This window comes from Drosophila elegans, unplaced genomic scaffold (assembly GCF_018152505.1).
Source record: "Drosophila elegans isolate 14027-0461.03 unplaced genomic scaffold, ASM1815250v1 contig_814, whole genome shotgun sequence".
In the NCBI taxonomy this organism is placed as follows: domain Eukaryota; kingdom Metazoa; phylum Arthropoda; class Insecta; order Diptera; family Drosophilidae; genus Drosophila; species Drosophila elegans.
Window position 1 is genome coordinate 20411227 of NW_024546167.1, and position 23395 is coordinate 20434621.

The following is a 23395-nucleotide window of genomic DNA, read 5'->3' on the forward strand; positions in this document are numbered from 1 at the left end:
TTATACCAACCAGGTATTTGTCTTGAAAATAACGTGTTTTAGTGAAGAAAAACAAGTTTACATGAGGACAGGGAGAGGACAAGAAGAGGGGAGTGTAGAAGAAGAAAAAGACAAGAAGAAGAGAAGAAACAGCAGGCAAAGCAAACGTGAACTCGGGCGACAAAAGCCGCAAAAAGAAAAATAAACTTTGAAAACTTGAACCTCTACACAAACAAAATATTAATTTTGTTGTATTTTTGTTAAAACTTTTAAAAAGCAAAATTTGTATAAACGTTTTTATTGTGTTAGATATTAAAGTAGTTGGTATTATTATATTTTGCTGTCCATGGTGTCTTCATATATCAGTAACTCCATAGAAAATTTACTACTTTTAGTTTAATTTTAACTTTGCTAAACCTAAACAAAACATTGCATTAACTGTACATTTTTAAGAAATACCATGACTTTTTTCTCTGTGTACAACCTCTTTTTCTCTTTCATATTTTTCTTGAAAAAAAACTGGTTAAAAGTAGATCGTTAACAGCGATCTTCAGGGGGTGCAAAAGGGATGGCCATAGAAGCGAACTCAACGAAGTTTTTTGCCTTCAAACTTGTTGCATGTCCACTAGCTCGTTCTCTTTCACACCTTCTTTGCATCATCTCTTCTCTTTTCCACTTAACTTGTTGCTGGCTTTTCTTATTTTTCTTGGCTAATTTTTCCGACTGGATTTTCTTGTTGGCCATAAAAACAAGTTTTTTGTTTGAAAGAAGAAAAAAAAAACATGTTGATAAGGCCCAGCGTTGGTTAAAGTTATATTTCTCCCATTTATTTGGTTTTTATTTGGCAAACTAAAAAATGTTTATTTAAACTATTTGATATATTTCATAAATGTTTATTTTTTACCCATTTCTTTAAACTTTAAATAAATATTTTATTTGTTTCAAACACACATCTGTTAACATTAAGTTCTCGTTTTCGAAGTCGACAACGAGCCAAAAGGGCTCTCTTATTTTCTCGTTTCTCTTCAGCTGCTGTTAAGCGAATTTTACATTTCGAACATTTGACATAACATAATGTTAATTAAAGTCTGCAAACCTATCAAACAAAAACAAAACTTTTAATTTAAAGTTTGAAATAAATATTTATTTATTTGCAAAATTGTATATTATACTTGTGAATTAACATGAGAATTTTTTAATGAGTTATATTTTTTACGTAACTTTTTTAAATGTTTACCAAATCACAGCTCTAATTATTAAATACATTTTTAAAATTTCTTTAGTGGGTTACAGATTTATTTATATGCAATTTTAAATTATGTTTTTGTATTAACAGGCTTTTACATATTTTTATTGTTTTAATAGTGTTTTTTCTTATTTACTTTTTCACTAATCGTCGAACTGGCAAATGAAGTTTATAGGATATTCACAAGTACTGTCAATCATAAACCCTTCGTACAAGGAAACGCATTCCGCAGAGCCGACTCTTGTGTTTGTCCAATTAAAATATTGTGGTACTTTTCCGGAGGAAATGGATATGTAATCGCCAAGTTTGTTTTGGGAAATGCCCAGCCAGCAGGGAAGACGTCCCGTGAGTTTTTCTCCGATGGCTAAAAACTCCTTTTCGCTTTCGAAAGTGGCGAGGTGTCCTCCTTTTTCACGGCAGGCGATTTCCGCGTCAACCCAGGTTTTCCTATTGTTTTCGTTTTGTTCAATGTAAAAATATCTTGATCCAATTTTCTCAAATTCTGGTGGTATCGCTTTGTTTTCTTTATTTTTTTGCCTCCCCTGAAGTTGTAAAACTACGGACAGAATTTCCGTTGTATTTAATTTTTCCTTTTGAAATTCGCGGAGTGAGCTCAGGATTTTGTTTTGATTCGGTTCTATATTTTTTAGAGTTTCAGAGGTGCTGTTGATCCATTCCTCGATAAAGTCAATGCCTTTGAATAAAGGCCCAAGTGCCGAAACGCAGAAGGCTCCACATTGTACTGGAGCATCAGTAACTTCACATCGGCTGTTGGTTTGATTTGGATGCACAACATTTTGCAGCATTTTTTCTATATTTTCCACCTTAGCTCTCCATTGTCGCTCTTCTGAGACCTTTTGTTTACAGAAATCTTGATATTCGTAATTAACCTGGGACTTAACGATCCCGTAATTGATAAAGGCAAAGGCGTAGACTATATAAATTCCGATCTTAAACATTTTGCGAAAGTAGAACCACGAGAGGCAAATGTTGCCAAGAAACTGATTTGGGATCTATACGCCGACTTTCGAAGGCAGCTCAAGTGTACTTGTTTAATCTAATATATGAATATGTTTCCCAAATATATATGTATTTCTCAAATATACCCTCATCTAGAATGTTTTGATAAGCCACAAGCCACCAAGCTTCTATTCCGGGAATTCAGGCAGCTTAAGTTTATGTAGAAATATGCATATACAGCAGCGGTTAAAAAATATTATTTTTCTAGCTTATGGAAATAGCAAGCTTAACTAGATTTGAAGCCACTTTTAAAATTGCTTTTATATTTTCATAGAGCTTACTGTAAAAATTCACATTGATCAAACGAAATATTTTAAAAAAATTTTGACAAAATAAATAAATAAAACACAGTATTGTAAATTTAGTCTTTGAACTTTTTTAGTCACTATCAGAAGCACAGAAGCACAATCAAAAGCCAATCGAAAGGTGCCTGACTTTTTCTATCAAATGGAAACATTTTACGCGCCTAAATTTACAGTCAAAAATCAAACAACAACAAAAAAGGCGTGCCAAGCTTATAATCTCAACAAACCAAGCAAAAACAATAGAATTAGTGCGCAAGTTATCAGTCGGCCTATTACTTGCACTGCCAAAAACAACGTCTCTCATAGAAATAGCAAAGGAAAAAGACAACAAGTTACACTGCGAATCATAAGAAAGAATTCCACCATAGATCATCAAACATAACATTCAAAACAAGTAATCAACGATAAAACTGCTTAGTTAATTTCCGAGAAATAGATTTCCAGAAAAGTGACCAAAAACCTACATTGTTAATTCTATAACTTTTCTTTCAAGCATCAGATCTCGAAGTGGTATGTCTTTAAAGTCTCTAAAAATCTGCGTTTAAAACTTGGTTTTTAATTTCGGGTCGATTTTGTGCAATTTTTATGATGTAACCCCTTTCTTAAATTCCGAAACAGTCGACTTTGCAGAAAAGTGACCAAAAACCTGCAGTTCTAAATCCATAACTTTTCTTTCCGGCATCCGATTTCTAAGTGGTATATCTTAGAAGGTTTGTGGATTAGGTCTCTAAAACTCTGCATTAAAATTTTTTTTTTGAAACTTTTACTTGTTATTTTTACAATAAAATTCCTTAATCAATTTCCCAAAAATAGAATTCCAGAAAAGTGACCAAAACCTACACTGTTAATTCTATAACTTTTCTTTTAAGCATCCGATCTCGAAGTGGCATGTCCTTAAAGTCTTGCTGCTTAGTGCTCTAAAAATCTGCGTTTAAAACTTGGTTTTTAATTTCGGGTCGATTTTTAGTAATTTTTATGATGTAACCCCTTTCTTAATTTCCGAAAAAATCGACTTTGCAGAAAAGTGACCAAAAACCTACAGTTCTAAATCCATAACTTTTCTTTCCGGCATCCGATTTCGATGAGGTATATCTTTAAAGACTTGTGGCTTTAGTCTCTAAGAATCTGCATTTAAATTTTGTTTTGAAATATTGAATTGTTATTGTTACGAAATTAATTTCCAAAAAATATCATTTCAAAAACTCACCAAAAACCTGCAGTTCTAAATCTATAACTTTTCTTTTAAGAATCCGAGCTCGAAGTGGTATATCTTTAAACTCTTGTGCCAAAGTGCTCTAAAAATTTGCGTTTAAAACTAGGTTTGAAATTTTAGGTCGATTTTTAGCAATTTTTATGATGTAACCCCTTTCTTAATTTCCGAAAAAATCAACTTTGCAGAAAAGTTTTAATTAAAATAGAAATATTTAAAAAATAAAAAAGATTTTAAGTATAAAATTAAAATTTATGATTTATGGATCGTTTTTAATTGTTTTATGTTTTTTGCTCATTAAAAGTTTTTTGATTTTAACGCGTCTAAAGAGATGTTTCTAAGAGAGTTCCTTGAAAAAATGAGACTATTTCTAGTGAAACGGCATTCGAACCTAAAATCGGTTCGAACCTCTGTTAACCGATAAATTGGTTTGCTCGCACATGCTAGCTCCATACAAAGCCACTGTTAACCGATTGACTGCGGTTACAGCCCAGTCCAATATCGCTGTTAACCGCTTTTGTTGCTCAGAAGCATGTTCGAATCGAACATCCACGTCGAACCGCGTGGTTTGTTGCTTGAAATTTCGTTTCTCTTTCCGTTGAGTGTTCGAATCGAACATCCACGTCGAACCGCGTGGTTTGAGGCTTGAAATTTCGTTTCTCTTTCCGTTGAGTTTGAAAAAAACCTCGACGAAAACGGACGTTGAAAAGTGAGTGCGCGTCGTCGCTGCGTTTTTCACCGATTTTCCGCGTTTTCCGCCGATTTTCGCGTGTGTGCGAGCAACAACAACAACAACTACGAAATACTGGCACAAAGTAAACCGAAAATACTAAGTTTAAGGTAAAAATTAAAACAAATTTTAATGTGCAAAGTGAGTGTGGCTTAAATTTGCACATAAAACAAAGCAAATCAATCAAGAAACAAACAAAAACAAATATGTTCAAGAATATAAACTACAAATAAAAAGTTATCTTAAACAAATAACAGTTAAAACTTGATTAAACTACGGAGAAGCTGGAATAAATAAGGAAAAAAAAACGCAGCATCTGCGTCATCTCTCTCTCACTCGCTCTTCCTCTCCTCTTCCATCCTCGATCTTTTGCGATCTCTCTGTCCAGCTCGCACTTGCACACCTCTACCTATTTACCTGGAAAACAGGTTTACTTCCATCTGCGTGTGTGTGTGTTTGTGTTAATGTGTGTTCGTGTAGGTTTCTTGGAAACCTTTTAAGTGATTTTCTTACCTGCTCAAAAATACAACAGCAACAACAAAGTCCATGTTGCAACTCTAAAGTAAAACAACAACTACGAAATAGTGTGAAGTACAAATGCAATTACAGCTGTGAAAAAGGAGAGGTGGAAAAGGCGAAGCAAAGATAAAGATAAACAAGTGACAAAAAGGAATTGAAAGAAATAATCAAGAAGTTGTACTTAAAAAAGTTAAAGAAACAAATTAATATTTTCTAGTTCTGAAGGCTTGATATTGATGCAAATCTTTACAAACCCAAAATAAAGTGCCAAATACAACAAAAACATCTTTTTATTTGCCGAACCCTAAGTAACAGTGAAAAAATCAAACACTGAACTAAAGAAAATAAAACCAACTCTGTGCTAGATCTTGAAAAGAATTCTAATCATCTGCAACATTCTTAACCTTTTTCAGTTATTCTTCTTCGTTTTTGGATACCCGTTAAAAATCTCATGTGCAATAAATAATAATAAATATTATATTATTATAAATAAAAAACATTTACCAACGCAATGGGGCGTTGCAACAACAACAACTGCAGAAGCTAAAAGAAGCTAGAAGAGGAAGAAACCTATTGTTTTGCTTAAAAACAACGGATAACCAAAAAAAAAAGAAAATCAAGCATTAACACATATAAAACTTTAAGATATAAACAACATGAGGCGAAAGACGGCCATGAAAGGGACGGCGATAGTCGGTAGCGGGAGTGCGAGGAAAGCGGCGCTAAATATTTGGAACTTTTTTCTTATCGGTAAGTTTACTTTGATTTGCTTGTAGTTTTTATACGGTAAAATACTCCCAAAATTATATTTCTAATTTTGAAAAAAAAAACACACATTCATAAAGATTTTATTGAAATATTTATTTGTTTTTATTTTAGCAATCCAATTAAATTGTAATACTAAAAATATAAAAAAAAAAACAAGTTTATTAAACAGTTTTTAAAAACTTGGCTGTTAATTGTTAAATTGTAAAAAAGCAAACACTTTATTTACAGAAAAGACCAATTTTCGTATCATATATAAATAACTTGAAGTCTTTTATGAACATTTAGGTCTAATAACCTTTCATCAAGACCTATTTCCTAACTGTTTTGTTCATGCACCCTATCCCTTGTATCTCCTTTATTTTTGGCACACGCATATCACAAATCAATTAAAACTTTCGCTTCCTCCTTTGACTTTTCCTGCTTATGACAGCTCCCCGTTTTTTCACCCATTTTCCCCAGCACTTTGCTGTTGTCACCTTGCGACGTCACTTTAGTTTTTTGTTGATCTTTGTTGTTGCAGCTTGACGTCAGCATTAAGTTTTTTATCTGGTACTCAAGCCTCCCCAATTTTCCTCTCGATTTTCCACACCCCCTTCTTTGTTTCACTTACTTTGGCTCCTGTCAATTGGCAGCATTTACTGTTAGCAAAAGCCCCCGATATTAAATCTGAACTTAAAGTACAGTCACTATTCCATAAACTGAACAAGGAACTAAAATGGATTATTACTTAAATATTAACATATATATTTATTTATTTATCGTAATAAAGTATCAATACTTAACATCAAATATTGTTGAGATTTTTGAATTGTAACTCTCATAACTAGAATATCTATAAGTGAAGACAAACCTTTGTATTATATTCACTGTCCTCAAGAAAAGTGGCACAAATGGAAGGTGGAAAGCGGGGTGACATCGCTGGATATAAGAAAACTTTAGTTTGGCACGCTTCAACAAAGTTTTTCCCCTCTCACATATAATACTTTGCTTACAAAATGCTTTTTAATACTTAAAGAACCCCAGTGGAGAAAAATGCAGGAGCTGGGGCTGAATTTAAATATGAATTATATCCACTCAATCGGGTAAATCGGTCAAGGGAACTAAAAAAAAAAGGGGAGCAACCTTTATTAATTTGTCTGTGATTAGTTGGGGGTAGTTCCTCTGAGTTTTCCACCCCACCCCCTTGAAAGATATATTGCACCATTAACTTTATGGCGCTTCCCGCATTTTCTGTTTGTGTTCTGTGTGTGTGCGTAATCATTTAATAAATAAAACGTGTTGATTTGACATCTTAATTGGGCCTCTGACACGCGTTCTTTTTACGCTTTTATAGGAACTACTCGTAAAAGTTAAGTTCGCGCGACTCAAAAAAGTCACCAGAAAGTCATCAGAAATCAATGAACTCTCTGTGGAGGTTTTTTGGCCTCAAGCTTCTGGGGAATTGCTCAACTCGGGGGCATTATTAGATTTGATGACAGTGGCCGAGAGGGAATACTTACGGGGGTCAGGGGTTAACTGCTGGCACTGACATTAAAAAGACATTTAAAGATTAGCAACGAGAAATGATAAAACTGAAGAACTTTTGCGGCTTAACATGAATAATTGAGAGGTAATGCGAAATAAGACAAAACATTAATTTCTACTTGTGATTTTGATATCCAAATTATGCATATTACCGCTCTTCAAAAAAACCTCAGCTTTTTAAATAATATATTATATATATATATATATCTTTATCAAACCACGTTTTTCAAACCGCCATTTTTCCTACCCAATTTCAATTCTTTATTTTTGGGCAGCACTTTTGTTTTTCTCCCCCGGGTCCTTGATTTTCTCAACATTTTTCCTGTTGATCCTTGAAGTGCCTTCCAATTTTGTTGAGTTTTCCTTGGAAAATTCAGTGTGTGTGAGTGCAATCAAATGCTTAGGGAGAAAGGCAGGATATTGCTTAAGAAGTGCTCGAACGGTTGTTTGCAACAATTTGTGTGCGTTTTCAGGGGTTTTTATGTTTATTTCCTTTGCCTTTGCCATTGCCTTTGGTTTTTATTTTCGTTTGTCTACCTGCTAACTGTCGCCCTTTTCCTTTTTTCCTTCTTTTTGTTCCATGCCGCTTTCCCTTTGAGTTTTTCCACATTCATTTCATTTCCTGGCTTTTCCAAGTGCCTGGCTCCTAAAACTTCTTGTTCCCCGTACATTTTCCCACTTTACTGTACTGTTGGTGTTTTTAGCGCATGAATTATGATTGTGGCTTAGTTTTTCTCACTTTTCCGGAGTTGTTATTGCCGTTGTTTTATTTTTCACTACGCCGTATCCTTTACCACACACACGCTTTTTCTCCTTTTCTGCGCTGCCCAAAAATATCTGCAACTGCTGCAACTTTGAAATTAAAATAAATTAAACAAATATTTTGTTTGTTTCAAACATTTTTTACGTGCAAAATACAGCGACGTGTGCGGAAGTGTGTTACCCCAAAAAAAGGGGAAAAGGGGTTGTCGACAAAAAAGAGACAGGTAAAGTGGAGCAGAAAGAGACGGAGGTTTGCAACAGATGCAGTGGAAATGAGAAGCGCTTTTCCTGCAGAGCAAAATTTATATATTCACAATTTGCATTTGCAAAATCAAAGTTGGATTGCACGGAAAACTGGAAAAGAGATGGCCAGAGGCATTGGATTCAAAGGGGATTTTGTATACCATAAATTAGTTTGGTTGGCTGGAATTTCAGTGTCTTTTGTGAAAATATTGATGAGCAAAATGTATGAGGTAAAATAAACAAAAGAAATGGCAGACTAAAGTTGAAAAATGTCAAGCAATGCCAGCAATTATTGGGAATATTCTTCAAAAGGTAATTTTCAAAAGGCTATTTAAATTGAGACAAATTGTGTAGAGTTTTTGAAACAAATTGTAGGAAAAAAAATAGAAGCAAGAAATAATAGGAAGGCCCTGTATCATAAAATAAGAAGAGCATATAACTAAAGATTTTTATATATGTACATAAGTTCATCACTAGGCTGAGTGACTTTAAAGACTTCCTAAAACTTCGTATATGCTCCCTGAAATATCTATCTAGCCCCTTTAATCAACTGGAGCTCTGCGAAATCCCTCAAAGTTTTATTTTGGTAGAGTAAAACTAACAAAAATGCAGTACGCGTTTTTGTTTTGATGCTTTGGCATATGGAAATTATAACTCGCATGCGGAGAATTTATATCTCTCGGTTCGTATATTTGTAGTCATGTTTATGCACTCTTTTTTTTGTACTTTGAGGTGGGTGGTGGATTTAAACTCGCAGCTGTTTAAACAACTTCCACATACACAGTCGAAATGCAGCCAGAATTCCTCAACATTTAAATGATGTGGCTCAAACGGCTAACGCGCGCGAGTCGAAACACAGTAAAATAACAAATAAAAATGATAAAAATTCAATAACATTTGCTGACTGATGGCGAAGCTAGCGCTCTTTTTTGTTTAGCCCCCAAACGACCTCGTCATTGGATTTAGTTACAGAAAAATTTTCGCCAACATTTGCAGAAAATAAAATATTTTTCTATAGTTTTGTTGGGTCTCTCTCTCTCTTTTGCTTGCCGTTTTTATCGGTGGTATGTCAATGGTTTTTATAGTTTTTTGTCACACCCCAGAACAGAAGCCAATTAATATCTTTGCTTTGACGACTCGCAGTGTATGTGAAAAATTAAATTTTGTAAATATTTGCATGAGTCGTTTAAAAGAAAATCGCTTTTGAATATCAATAAATGTTGATTAACCTCTGTAATTGTGTTTGCATCTGCATTCCATCTACTGCACGTTTGCTAATACTGGCTAGAAGCTTCTGACTCAACAGCTTGTGGATATTAATTGATTAGCATATTATTTTTTATTTTCTGTTAATTTTTTTGCATTCCGAATGCTTTGTGCGCGGTTGAAGTAGCTGAAAAAAACGACAGGGGGTCGCGCTTGACGTGATGGTATTTCTTGACCAACTCGTCGGCGATTGTCACGCCTGAATTGCTGGGCGAACCTCACCTGAAAATCCCCTACTCCTTTTTCACCTTTGGCTAATTGCGTCGGCTACTGGAATTTGGGTTGGACATTTGGAATTTGTCTTGAAGACATTTTGGATCATTAGCATGGATTGTGTTGTGGGTACTTGATGATGCCAATAGTTTTTGCCAAGCTCTGCTGGATTTCTTTTCGAATTTCTTGATTGAAGAGGAGCTTTTTGCTTGTTTTATTGCCTTCAAGCCGGGGTTTTAATGCTCTTTTATAATTCACCGAATAATTATTTTGAATAAAAAAATAAATCTGCGGTTTGAAGTGAAGTTGCTGCACATTTATAAGCTTCTTATAGAAGCTTAGTATTTGTTTTTAGAAAACTAATAAAATTAAATAAAATGTTACAAAAATTAAATATTTAAAGTTTAAAGTATTTATTTTTGAATTCCAAACTTTTTGCTAACAAAAAAATAAATAGAACACAAAATAAGGTCAAGAATTCTAGTTTTTAGTCATTTATTTTTGCAAAAAATTATTATTATTATATCAGTTTCGTACCTTTTATTCAGTATTCTGTGCTACTGCCTTTTTAAGATCATTTTTTTGATCGTCCAAGTAGTGGGTTCTTTTGTGTGTTTATTTTTTTCGTGTTTTGCGTTACTTATTCTCCCCCTTTCAGCACTTTTTTCCATTCGGGTTTTTTTTTTGCCCATGCTGTTTTTATTTATATGTATAATTCTTTCTTTAACTGCTTCAACTTTTCTTTGGCTTCTGTTTGTTGATTTCTGCTTTCGGTTCTCCTTTTTTTCTGCCTTTTGTTGGCTTCTTTATTGGGGATTGCTTTTTTGCTTATTCGCTTTCAAATGAGCCAAAGAGAAAAAAATGAAGGGGCAGACTGCTCTAATTTGTATGCGTAACATGTCAAAAATCGTTGTGGTCAATACACTGATTGCTTTTGCATGTATATTTATCTGGATCCGTATCTGTATCTGTTTTGGGTATCGCTATCCGAGTATCTCAGACTGAATAAACGTATCTGTATCTGCATTTGAGTATCTTTTTTTTTCCACTCCACTCGCACGTTTCATGTTTCGCTGATAAATTTATGGCTGACTGTTTTTCGCCACTGGTTTTTTTGTTGATTGGAGTTAGCGGGTTAAGTGGACATGGGGCTTTAGGGTGTTAAGGGGAGAGTAGGGTTCAGGTTGAAAAAGGTTTGGTGGGAAATTCTGTGCACAAGTTGGTCAAGTTTAGATCAACAGAGATGAGTCTGAAGTGAAGAGGGTTATCCTAAGACCTTTTTTTCTTTTGGAGTTGTAAAGTACTTAAGAAATTAGTGAGATTATATTTCAGCACTCTAAAAAAACATATGTATATTACTAAAATGTAGAAAATGTTGTAATTTTTTGATGCTATCAGTTTTTATAGTCATTTATACATTTCAAAAATGTATATTTTTCAGGAACGTTTTCTCTTCATTTATAATTCATCAAAACATTCAATTATAGCTCTATTTTCATGGTTAAATGAGATACAATATTCAAAATTCCTTTTCAAATGCACAATTCATCCGCCTAAATAAATAGATTAATTAGACCTCATCCGAACGTTTCAATTTCGCAGTCAAATCCTAAAGGCACAATCCTTAACCCTCTGCAACCCCCAGTCTGGTTAAAACCTCATAATGATCGTTTAGCACTCGAATTTGTTCGAATGGCAGTTGAGCAGGGAAAAGAACAACAACGGTGGCGGTGGAAAATGTGTAAAGTTTTCCCAGTGGTTCGGTGGTTCAGTGGCTGCCTGCGGCCCAGCCCTTGCTGGAAAATTGAAGACACCGAAATCAGTGCATCCCTTAACCCACTCTACTACCTAAAAAATACAAAAATAAAATGCAATCCCCCTTTGGTACAATCCAATCCAATCCTATGCTTTTGTTACTTTCGCCGTGTTTCTCAAGCATATCAATTCCCCTTTTTAGGGTTGCGCATCTGTGCGAAAGGAGAAGGGGTGGCAGCAGGGGGTTAAGGTGGATTAGGGGGCTAAGGGGGTGTCGCTTTTCTGTTTCTGTCTGAGAGAAATGCAAAGCAACATTGTAGAAATTACACAAAATGAACTGTGAAAACCTTTTTTTGTGAAACGCATTTCGTTTTCAACGTTTAAGTCGTCACACGGGGGTTAAAACCCCCCCGCCACCGCCCCCCGTTTGACACGCCCATTACGGACGAGAAAAGGAATATAAAATTTTACGCTATGCAAAACATTTTTCTAATCAAACATTCCATTTCATTTGTTCAATCGAGGCGAAGAGGGGTAGGATTTATCCTAAGGGTGGCTGTGTTTTAAGGGTTTTTGTCTTTGGCCACAGTTGAAGTTTTAATTTCGTCTCAAGTGTAAAAAACTCATTTGCAATCCGCCTGCCGACTGTCATCGAAATACAAAAAAAAAATAAAAAACACCCCTCGTAATGCTCATTTGCCCGACAGAAATTAAGATACGATGAAAATATTTGAACAAATAATAAATTCTTAAACTGGAAATTAAAAAAAAAATCGGGATATAAATTGCAACCCTTACGAATCGATCAGGCAACCCCCAAACGTGTTTTATTAATTTCACTTTGGACTCGGAATATTTTTACTTTTTTACGCATTGCACAAAATTGATTTCACTACGGAATCAAACAGAAAACACAAACGGAAAGCGGCAAATAAAAAACGGGAATGGAGGAAAAAACCTGCGGGAAAAGTGTAAAAAATTGCATTTGCTTATTTCCATTTTTAATCATTTCGCCAATATTTTTTCTATCTATTGTTTGTCGCTTGCATTTATTGTATAACACTCATTGCACTCTCTGCATCTTTCATCCCAAGCCTCGATTTATTTAAACCTTTTTTTTGTATTATTAAATTTTTTCTATGGGCTTTCGTTTTCAACGGGGGAAAAAATGTGTATTTTTATTGAGTTTCATTGAAGCGCATGAAATGGCAATAAAAGTCTATGAATGGTATAAAAACCCAGCCTATCCCCGCACTTTTCACTTGATAATTTTTGAATTATAAATGGAAATACAGAGCAATGTGCTTTTAATTAAAAACTTTAAAGTTTTAATCGCCGGGAGGGGAGAGTTCAAGTCGAGGGTTAAATTAATTCACAAGATGCGGAAGAACAGTAAGAAGATGAGCATTTTGGGTGGAGAAAAGTTGCTCCCATAAATTAAAAATGAATTATGAATGCGTTTATTAATTGTTGTTAGGCTGGGTTTAAAGATCAAAATGATTAATGTAAATTATGAGCCGGATAAAATTTTAATTTATGTTTATAATAGAAAAGGAAAATAAGAGACAAGCTTAGATGGCAAATAGACAAGCATATAAATCAAAGGGAATTTACCTCATTCATTAAATTCATCACTAATGTGTAAATTATCTATGCTTATTTTGAAATTTAAAAAAAAAGTAAATAATTAATGCAGTTAAATGGATTTGTGCAAATTTATTTACATACTATTTTAATTAAATGTCCTTTTTTCCATTATTTATTTATCTAACTTTTTTGTTGAGTCCTTTACATTTAATTTGGGAAATATTTCTCAACCACCTGAACTGACGGAATAAGCTTTAAGTATTTATTTCTCTTCGCTAATCACCTGCCAAAAGTGGAAAAGACTTTGACAAATGATGGCCAAATACACCTCCCTCTTTTATATTTCCTTACTTTTCTTGAGTTTCAGATTCTTAAAAAAAATGAATACCAGAAAAAATACAAATACTATAAAGAAAGCAAATAAAACGCCATGAATTCAATTGACAACGCTGAAGAGGGCGAAAAAAAATCAATTTCCAGTCAAAATGTATGCGAAACATTTTTCGGCGCCAATTTGACTTGGTTTTTCCCTTATTGCCCTCCCCCAAAAATGTCCTGTTTCTTTGTCTGGCAATGAAAATGTGCTTGTAATAATAAGTTAAGGGGGAGTTGGCTTTGCGGCTATAGAAAGCTAAATTCAAGGACAAACAAACAAAAAGTGAAGTCAAACAGTTTCGCTTCTTGTTCTTTACTATAACCTCTGTTCTTGGCTGATTTTCTTTTGCTTTTCGGGCTGGCAAACATTTTTCCCTTCAGGCTCGAACGCAGGCATAACTCGGCTTAGAAGTTCTAGGTTGTATTTCCATGCCCTCTTATTTCGTTTAAGTAATTTTCATTACACTTACCTCAAGGCTGAAAGAAAAACACTCAAAATAAAAAAAAGAAAAATTGCTATTGCTAAAAACCGATATTTAAAAATCTAAAAAAAGTGAATTAGATTTGCAAATATATATAATTTTCTTTTTTTTAATGTGTATAATAATTTGGCCTTGGTTTTCCAAGTGTATGGCAACCCAAAACCCTGCAAAATGTTCTAGCAGTCTGAATAAATTTCGTAATGGTTTGGGATAGGGAATTTCAGTTTCTCCAAAGGCAGCAATAAATTTTAAAGACGCCTCCAGGGCAATTTTAAAGCCTAATTTCCATTTTTGAGAGGGGAAAGGTAGGAAAAGAAGGTAAGGGCAGGTGAAATTGCAGGGAAACGAGAGTAGGTGTTGTGCGGCAGGTCTAATCTAAGTTGAAAAACTTTTGCCTACCTTGGGGTAGTCAAAGTCTCAGAAATGGAGAGGAACTACTTTGCGTAATTATGTCAATTGCCATTAGGGAAATGTGTGGGGGGGGGGGAAATACCCTTAAACCACCCATTTAAGCACCCTACTTTGGCAGTCATCGATACATGTTTGCCCCCTTTTCATTTACCCTCCCCTCCCTTCAGTACTTTCCTGTCTGTGTGTTTGTCCTTTGATTTCCCTCTACCCCAGGAATTTGTCTTTGTCCGCTTTTCGGTATGAAAAAGCGGAAGGGGGTTCAATGTGCCTGCTAACTAGCATAATCCTTAACACTTCAAGGACGAAGAGGGTGAGGCGAAATCGCTGTTGCGTGCCCCAAAGACATTCCAGCTAAAATACGCTTAAATAGTGCCACAAAATCAATCAAAAGTCAGTTTACGATAGCAGAGGGTTAAATGGCAAGAGGGTTGCCTTTGCCGGCTGCCAGTGGTGGTGGCTTAAACGGGAGGGAAAAACATCCCACCAAAACGTTTGTCATTAATTTTGCACATAATTGAAAATTGATTACACAAGCGCGCTAAAAATATCAAATAAGATTGCGCGAAAATATCCACTAAATTAAAAAATTAAATCTTCCTTTAAGCAGAACACTTTTTCCTGCCGCAAAAGCTTATTAAATATGAATTAATTTCAATTAATTTGTCATTTGTGAAAGGTGGTGTGGCTTCACTATCTATAAGCACCTTAATGGTATAATGATTGTAAAAGGGTTTTTAACTTTAAAGTTATAGAATCATATTATTTATAAATACTGTAACTATTAAATATCTTAAAATCAATTTATAAAATTAATACTATTAGTATATTAATGTTGTTACCATTAAAACCCATTTTGAAATATTTCCACGGTATTAAACTTGTCGATTTTGCCCCTAAGGCATATCTTCTGTTAACTTTCATAAATGAAATGCATTTTAATTAATTTTGCAGAATTTGATGCGTTTGTCAGAGTCTGTGAATGTCCTTCAACTCACCCATTCAGCCCACTTTGTTGTGTTTGTCAATGTTTACATAAATATTTAATAGACCAGATAAATTTCAATGAATTGACTTTGCAGCAGACACTTTAGCCTTTTTAATGCCAGACATAACAATTTAATTTATTTATTTGCCAAGATAAAAGTTTTGCCTTGTTTGTTAGCAAATTATTTATAAATTAAACATGTTACAGTGCTATTTTGCCTTTTATTTGCGTTCAATGTGTGTTTATCTTGTTTGTTTAATTAGAACTAAAAGTGTATTGAAAGTGTGTCCGTTTTTTGCGTGCACAGAGAATAATTAAATTATGCCAGCTGAAAATGGCCAGATGAAAATATTTCGAAATTATTCATACAAATTTCCTTTACGGTGTTTGAATCTTTATTTTTTTGCGCAAATTTAAACTGGCAAAGCCAGAAATTATCTGCACTTTTTATGCACAAAATAATTGGCAAAAGCTTTAAAGATTTGTGTGAATATTTAATGAACATTCAATGCACATCCAATAAAAATGGTGAAAGCATTCATAAAATGCAAAAATTTAAATGGCAATTGGATTTTTTTTAACTTTAAGTTGATTTCATTAGTTTTGTTTCATAATGCTTAAATAATATGCTTAAAATATTAAGTTCTTAATTAATTTTTGTAACAATTCAACAGCCATAAAGCCGTCTTCTTGGTAAATTTGCAAGTTCTCAGCCACAAAAAACGAAAAAAACTGGAAACAATTTGGAGGTTTTATTATTTTTTCATTTGTGCTTTTTACAGCAATGCGTAAAAAAATATTGCAGTAGAATGCTAATTAATTCATTGTTGGTAGATTTTTATGCCCCCAGCGACAAGAGGGAGATATAAAAAGCGCAAAAACTTTTCACTTTGTGGCCAGTGAAGTAATAAATAAACAAACTGCGATATTTGGTATTCTTTACTATTGTTTATTAGCAGAATGTATAAATGCTTAAACATTTTAGCGCTCCAAACAATTGCGTTGACGTGCCTCACCTTCTAATTATACATGTGGCCCACATTTCAGCTATTTCAGCCTGTCTTAGTTCGTTTCAAATGAACCCGAACTCTGGGAGAGAAAGCAAACAATAAACAAAAGCATAAAATTGTCGGTGTAAATGGGGTTTATTACAGCACACAAGCACGAAGGGGGAGAACCTGTATAGAAGTGCAGCTGTCCAAGCAGAAAAGCGGGAAAAGGTGTGAAAATTAAGGGCAGCACCTGGAGAAAATATTGTAAATGATTAATAAACGAGCACAAAAGTTGATCAAGATTTTCAGTATAATTTAGGTGAAAATAACATTTAAGAAACAAAATAAATCAAACATATTTAGTATTTTTATTAGTTCTTTAATTACTTTTGAGTATAGTTTTAAAATCTTGTCACTTTGGCTTGGTCCCTAAACGTACTAAGCTGACTTGACAATTTTAAAGTTTAAGTTTATTTCAATTTTAATGATTATTTTATAAACCCTCTAAAAATAATTTAACCAATAAAGAAGCAATTCGTTGGCCACATGTTGCCCCACTTAAAAAGGCAAGTACAGTCTTAACAGTATTTTTGCTTTTGCAACAACACACACACTGTAATCTTCAAAGGTAATGAACACTGTACGTGACTTGCGCTTGATTTATAACTGTAAAAAGAATGTCACAAGCAGAGAAATAAATAAAATAAAAGAACATGCAAGAAGTGTTGTAAGAAGTGGCTCAGAATCAGTGGGAAAACGGTAGTTGTTGCTGGTTTTGCTTAGTCAGTTTATGTTTATCACCGAAGCATTGCGGGAAGAAGAGAAGACTGGAGAAGACTGAAGACTGGAAGACTCTCTTCTTCGCCCTGTGACACTTAAAAACTCATTAGCCAACGAAAAAATAAGCGCAAGATTGGAAAAACAGAAAAACAAACGAAAAATAAAGAAAAAAGGAAACAGAATTCAGCAAAATTGTCAACTTGTTGCGCCAGCCACGCCCACACAAACACAAATGGGGAAAACATATCCCATCAAAACGCCTATAAACCGCAAAAAAACAACAACAAAAAAAGCGAGAAGTGGGAAAAAGAAAACTAAACACAAAGTGGCAAGAAGCCTTCCAGCAGCTGCCTAAAACAGTTGGCCAACAGTTTAGTAAGCCTAGTTCTCTACCTCTTGATTTTTTAGTAAACTTTTTCAGGGGTATAATGGAAAAGGGGGAATTTTAGGATCAAATCCTTAAAACTAAAACATCGTTATGTTTTGTTTGCGTTCGTACATTTTTTTTAACCTGATGATATAAATATGTAAACAGAATGTGTTTTTGTATAATCTTTGAAATCATAATTTGATTTTAAATATGAAAACTAACCAACCAGGATTATGATTTATTGCAATAACAAACATTAAAATGAAATCCTAAAAACTAAAATATCGCTATATGCTTGTGGTATTCGTATATGTCTTGTTTTTTATGATAAAAATATGTTTAGAAAAGGTTTTTTGTAATCTTTGTGATTTAATGCAATCTTAAACTTTAAAGAAAGCATCGATTTAAAGGGTATTAAAAAATTCGCTTATAATTTCCGGTGGACTTGTGTGTCAGTCTCTGCTGTTTGAGTGCCACCCATGCTAAATCCACTTGTCAAATGCAGGCGCACAAACAGCGAGGGGGAAATTTGGGGGGTTGGGATGAGGGTGGAAAGTCTGTGGGCTCCAGCTGGAGACTGGACAGAGAAGATCAGAGAATTAAGTGCGGAGAAAGGAGCTGGAGGAGATGGAGATGCGCCGCTGACATCTTCGCCTTAAGAGTGTCAAAACAAAACTATTTATTTCCCTCACTCGCTGCGACAAAGACAAAGAGAGCCGCTGTCCCTTTCGCCCCCACTTTCTTCCCCTCGTTGCATTTCTTTTTTAAATTGCGGCGACATTGAAATTAAATTGTCTGTGTGCAGTCACGAAAAAAAATGAGGGGGAAGTTAAGCATTAACAAATGGCAGTGCAGCAATGAAGAATTATTTGAAGAGTCGGCAAGATCTTATCTAAATTGTCAACTTTGCTATTTTTGTGTACTTTACTCTTATAAAATAAAAAAAAATGGGATATATATTTACATTACATTATTTTAGTAACACAAGTCATATCATAATGGATATTTTACTTTTTGGTAGTACCTTTTTAAGTCTTTTTTAAAAAGACGTTGTTTCTTCAAATGCAAAAGTAGAAAATCCAGAAAAAAGTCAACCAGCAGCAACTTGCAACTAGCAACATGCAACTTGTGTTGCTGCCGCTTACTTTAAGTGGCTTTTCTGCTGCTGTGGCAAAATAACTGGAAAAACCATCTGAGGGCGGTGGGTGGTGGGTGGGTATGTTATCAGGGGGACTCACATGAGAGGGTGAGAGAGAGAAAGAGAGAAGGGGAGAAAGGGAGAAGGAGCATGAATGAGAAACAGCAAAATTGACAAGCGCAACATTGAAATTGCTACAATGACAAACTGCAATGTGGCACAGGCGGTGCGAAAGAGAGAGGGGCTGTGATGCAAGGGGGAAAAGGAGAGGGGAGATGCACTGCCACTTGACAGAGACGAATGGCGAAAGAGAGAGGGGAATAGTGGGTGCGAGGGAGAGGCAAGAAGTGCTGCACGTGCGTCTCTGCTGCACAGACATTTAAATATAAACCGAAGATTGCCGCAGATGCTACTGGTGCACTTAAAAAAATAAAAATATAAACATTTCATTTTATATATATTTTTTTTAAAACCAAACATGATTTTTAAATAAATAAAATATTTAAAATTTATGTTTACGTTATATAATCATAGAATATTATAATATTGAAATGATATTCAATAAAAATATTATTTAATACTCCAATTGTAACCAATTTTAAAAATTTGTACAGTGCTTACGAAGGGAATTGAAAAATCTACACCAAGTTGATGAGTTGGGTGGGGGCGGAAGAAAGGGGCGGGGCATCTCTCTGAGTAGGTGGCAGGGCATGTTTAATTAATGCAATGTAAATAAGAAAAGCGGGGGGAAGACGGCAGAGGAAACCAACCAAATTGATTGAGGAATGTACCGCAGAGCGAAGGGAAAATGCATCCACACCCTCCTGCCTTCCTGTTGCATTGTTTTCCTGGCTATTTATAAAGTTCCGCCCGTAGATCGAGCTAAAATTGCTGGTAAATTGTTTTTCGGTGTTTTACGTTCGAAAATTTACGGGGCCTGAAAGACAGTTCCCATAATTGATGTGGGTTCCATACTCAAGATTAAGCTTTAGTCCAAGATACACATACATATCTGGTCTAAACGTGAGTGATTATAATTAATGCAGAAACATCGATTATTTCTAGAGAGATAATTGCGCTGACATCATAATTATTCATTCAGTCTTGGCATTTCGAATAAACTTAGTACGAAGTAAGGGAAATAAATCAGAAATTCAATGATGATGTATAGAATAAATTGGCAATAAATACTAGCATATAAATGCCTCGTATGCATATATTTTTAAAAGGTCAAGCTTAACAAAAAGTTTTCAGATGTTTTTACTTAATATTGTTTTGTATTTTATATAATAAATATACATTTTTAATGAGCTTTCTACCACGCTTCATTTTGTCACCCTTCACTTTCCTTATTTATAGTATATAAATATACTTTTTATTCGCAACTAATTAATGATTAAATAATCGTATTTTTCACAAGCATAAACTAATCATTTATTTTTTTTATCTCTTTTTAGGTAAGTCCACTGAATGATGTGAAATGAACATAAAAAGCAAAAAAAGACTTTTTCGTTGTAAGTTTTTCCATTTCATTTTGTTTAATTAACAATACTTTTTCAAGATTTATGAATTATTTTCACAAAAAAAAAGAAAAGAAAGTGCCAACTAAAATAACTAAATAGGAGTACAGAAATAACTAAACAACTAAAAATATTTCTCACAAAAGCGAAAAAGTAAAAGTTGTCTCTTTTTCTCTCCGCTAAGTAGCTTTCAGCAGCTGCTCCAAATGTAATTGTAATTGGCAGAAAAAAAAAGAGACAGACAAACATAAATAAATCCTAATCAAGTGTAACCAAAAGAGGAAAAGAGGAGTAAATCAGATTATGGCGTAGCAAAAAAATTAGTTTCTTTTTTTCCCGCTCGCCTGCTTTATAAACGAAGGCAACCAGACATCAATCTCCTCATCTTCGTCACATGCGTAAAGCTCATTTCAGTCATGACAAATAACCCCCCTTTTGCTTTACTTTTCCCTCGAAAACAAGCTATCTTCGAGTTCAAATTTCGAAATTCGAAACGCTGCAAAAGGAGAGCTGTAAAAGAGATAGAGCTGAAGTTTGGTATCGGTTTCATCTCAGTACAGTGGCCATCATTGATATGAGTCTGGACCCCCCTTTGCGACCCCTTTTAACCCTCCTCAGCACTGCCCTCGAATCAATGATGCGCAATAATTAGCGCAGCTATCATTCGTTCCTGGAAGTTTACCAATCTTCTCTCTGCGTTTTTCCTTTTTGCAACCCCACCACCACTTCCCCCCTGAGTTTCCCCTTTGACGTCTTTCAAATCACAAACAGATGCATCCAGTGCGCTTTCCCCCCTGCTGCTGCTGCCATTCGGAAAATAAGCAATGACTTTTCCTGCTTTCCTCCGTTTCGTAGAACATTTGCAAATGTGCCAAGCTGGGAAAATTCTTTTTCGCACTTTATTTTACCATTAGATGATTATTTAATGGTTAAAAAAGGAAATTAGTTTAGAAGCAAAATTAAAGAAAAAATACAAAGAAAACAACCAAACTAACTGTACATTTTCAGTTAATTATTATACATTTATACACCTTTTAAGTTGGTTGTTTTTTTTGTTAGGCACATTGTTATGACCAAGTAAAATATACATTTTCTGATACAGACTATAAAAATGACTTGATGTGGGTAAACAAATTTATTTTTTAAGTGATATGAACCTATTTTGACAATACATTTCAACGATTTTGTCTACCCATAAAAGTCCCTAGAAATCTAATTCAATTTTGCATTCGAATTTCAATCAGAAGTTTAGCCCCCAGAAACTGCTCTGCAAATCACAAAATGGCAATGCACTCTGCTCAATGTCCCATTACCAACCCCCATGTTTTCTCTTCTGTTTTGCAACACGCACCAAATACGCGCATAAACAATTGACCCCCCTCCCCCTCTCTGCGGAAATTCGCCCATCCCCGCCCATGTGTGTTTTCCCTTTTGGGCGACCAACAAACCGCAAATGTACAGGCAATAAAATGGCTCATCTGTCGGCCATCGGGTGCCATGGATGGCATTTCGCGATGTCCTTGTTGTGCCACGCCCATTGCAGCCCTTCAACCCCCCTTTCTAACACCCTTTCTAACACCCTTTTTCCGCCTTTCGTTGCATGTTTGCCAAAAGCCAAGCATCATCATAATAATTATGGCAAAAATCGTCGCTGTCAATGGACAGGACACATGTAGATTTTGGGGTGGTGGGTGATAAAAGGAGGGGGTGGTGGTGCGTGGGTGTTAAGGGGGCCAAAAGGATGTCCCTTCAAAATGGCTGCCAACATTCGATGCTCTCTCGAAGCCAAGTGGGTGGTTTTGTTGGAGGAGCCAGCTGATGAGCACCATCCACTCCCCCAACCACATACAAAACCACAATTTCATACGAATTTTCACAAGGGCCACGCCCACTCCGCTTCACCACCCACGTTTTAGCCCTTTCACTTTTATTTGTCGGCCCCATTTTTGCATTTTTCGGAATGCGTGTCGCGTAAAATTTTCTTTCTGCTGCTGCACATTTAGTTTTTTTTTTGATGTCGTGTTTTCGGTGACTGCCAATTTTGCCTGCCATGCCCCCTTTTCCCGGACTTTTCCAAGCAAACACAACAAATTTGACATGCATGCTTTGGCCACCCGAAAATTGAGTGGGAAAAGAGGGTGACGTACAATAAAAAGTGCATCACGTTTTCTTTTACCTTCCATTTTTTTGGTGGACTTTATTTTGGTCGTATATTATTTTTGCAACATATAGTTTACAATTTGTTCAAAAAAATGCATATACGGTTACATTTTTAATGGAATATGTTTTGAAAGAAATCTAAACATTTAAATGTACAAGACTTGACATTTAAAAGTCATTACTTAAATTTTGTGTCTTATCATTTTTCTTATCACCTTTTTAGTTGCATTTTTTGCTGCAGTGCATCTGTCAAAAGATTTCACTTCACCTGCATTGTTGGTTCAAGATAAGAAAATGCTTTTAAAATGTTGTTTTCCCACACGCACTAAAAAAAAAGAGGTGAACCCAAAAGACTGTGGAAATAAAGAAGTCGAGCCAAAGTTGATAGAAATCTGTTGACTGTGTGTTTTTTCTCTTTCACACGATGTTTCCTCTTATTGTGTACAAATGTCATTTGGTGTTTTCCTCTCTATCTGTGTATTTGTCTCTCTTTCTAAATATTTTCCTATCTCTTCTACCTCACAAACAATGCAACAATGCTGAGTAGAATTTTCCTCCTAAGCTGCTAAAGTTTTTCCTACTTTTCTAATCTTGGGGCCAAGTGCATTTTGTGTGACGCCATCTCCTTCATTCCCTATCTACCCGTCTCTTTCGGCGTGTGAGTAACTGCCAGCAGTTTGACACACAAACACAATTACAACGATCACGACACACAATTTTACAAATAAAAAACCTCAAAAAACCAAGAAAAAAAAAAAACAATAAAAATCAAGAGATACGATTTCTGTTTGCAACCTGCAAAAATTGAGTTTGAGCTCAGTTTATCAAATTGCAACCATAAAGAACTGAATGCAATAAGCACAGATTGTAAGAAAACAACATCAAATAAAGTGGAAATAAAGTGCAGATCAAAATAATAAAACTTGCAATAGCAGCTGCTTTAATTTTGATTTATTTTGTGAATAAATGTATTGTATCTTAAGTGACTGACTTGTTGGTTTTATAAAAACATCAACATATCTATATAGTTATTGAAGATGATTTTTTGATAAATT

The 23395-nt window shown here is 34.8% G+C and overlaps 1 protein-coding gene across 2 annotated transcripts in view; it reads left to right on the forward strand.

The window, feature by feature from the left end:
• Positions 1–4424: 4424 nt before the first annotated feature.
• The window catches only part of LOC108134712 (hemicentin-1), an 89595-nt gene continuing 70624 nt past the window's right edge, over positions 4425–23395 (forward strand). For both annotated transcript variants that reach the window (XM_017255107.2, XM_017255110.2), the window contains exons 1-2: positions 4425–4600; positions 5423–5759. In XM_017255107.2, coding sequence (XP_017110596.1) covers positions 5666–5759 — 94 coding nt within the window. In that variant the 5' untranslated portion in view covers positions 4425–4600; positions 5423–5665. The remainder of the gene's footprint in view (positions 4601–5422; positions 5760–23395) is intronic.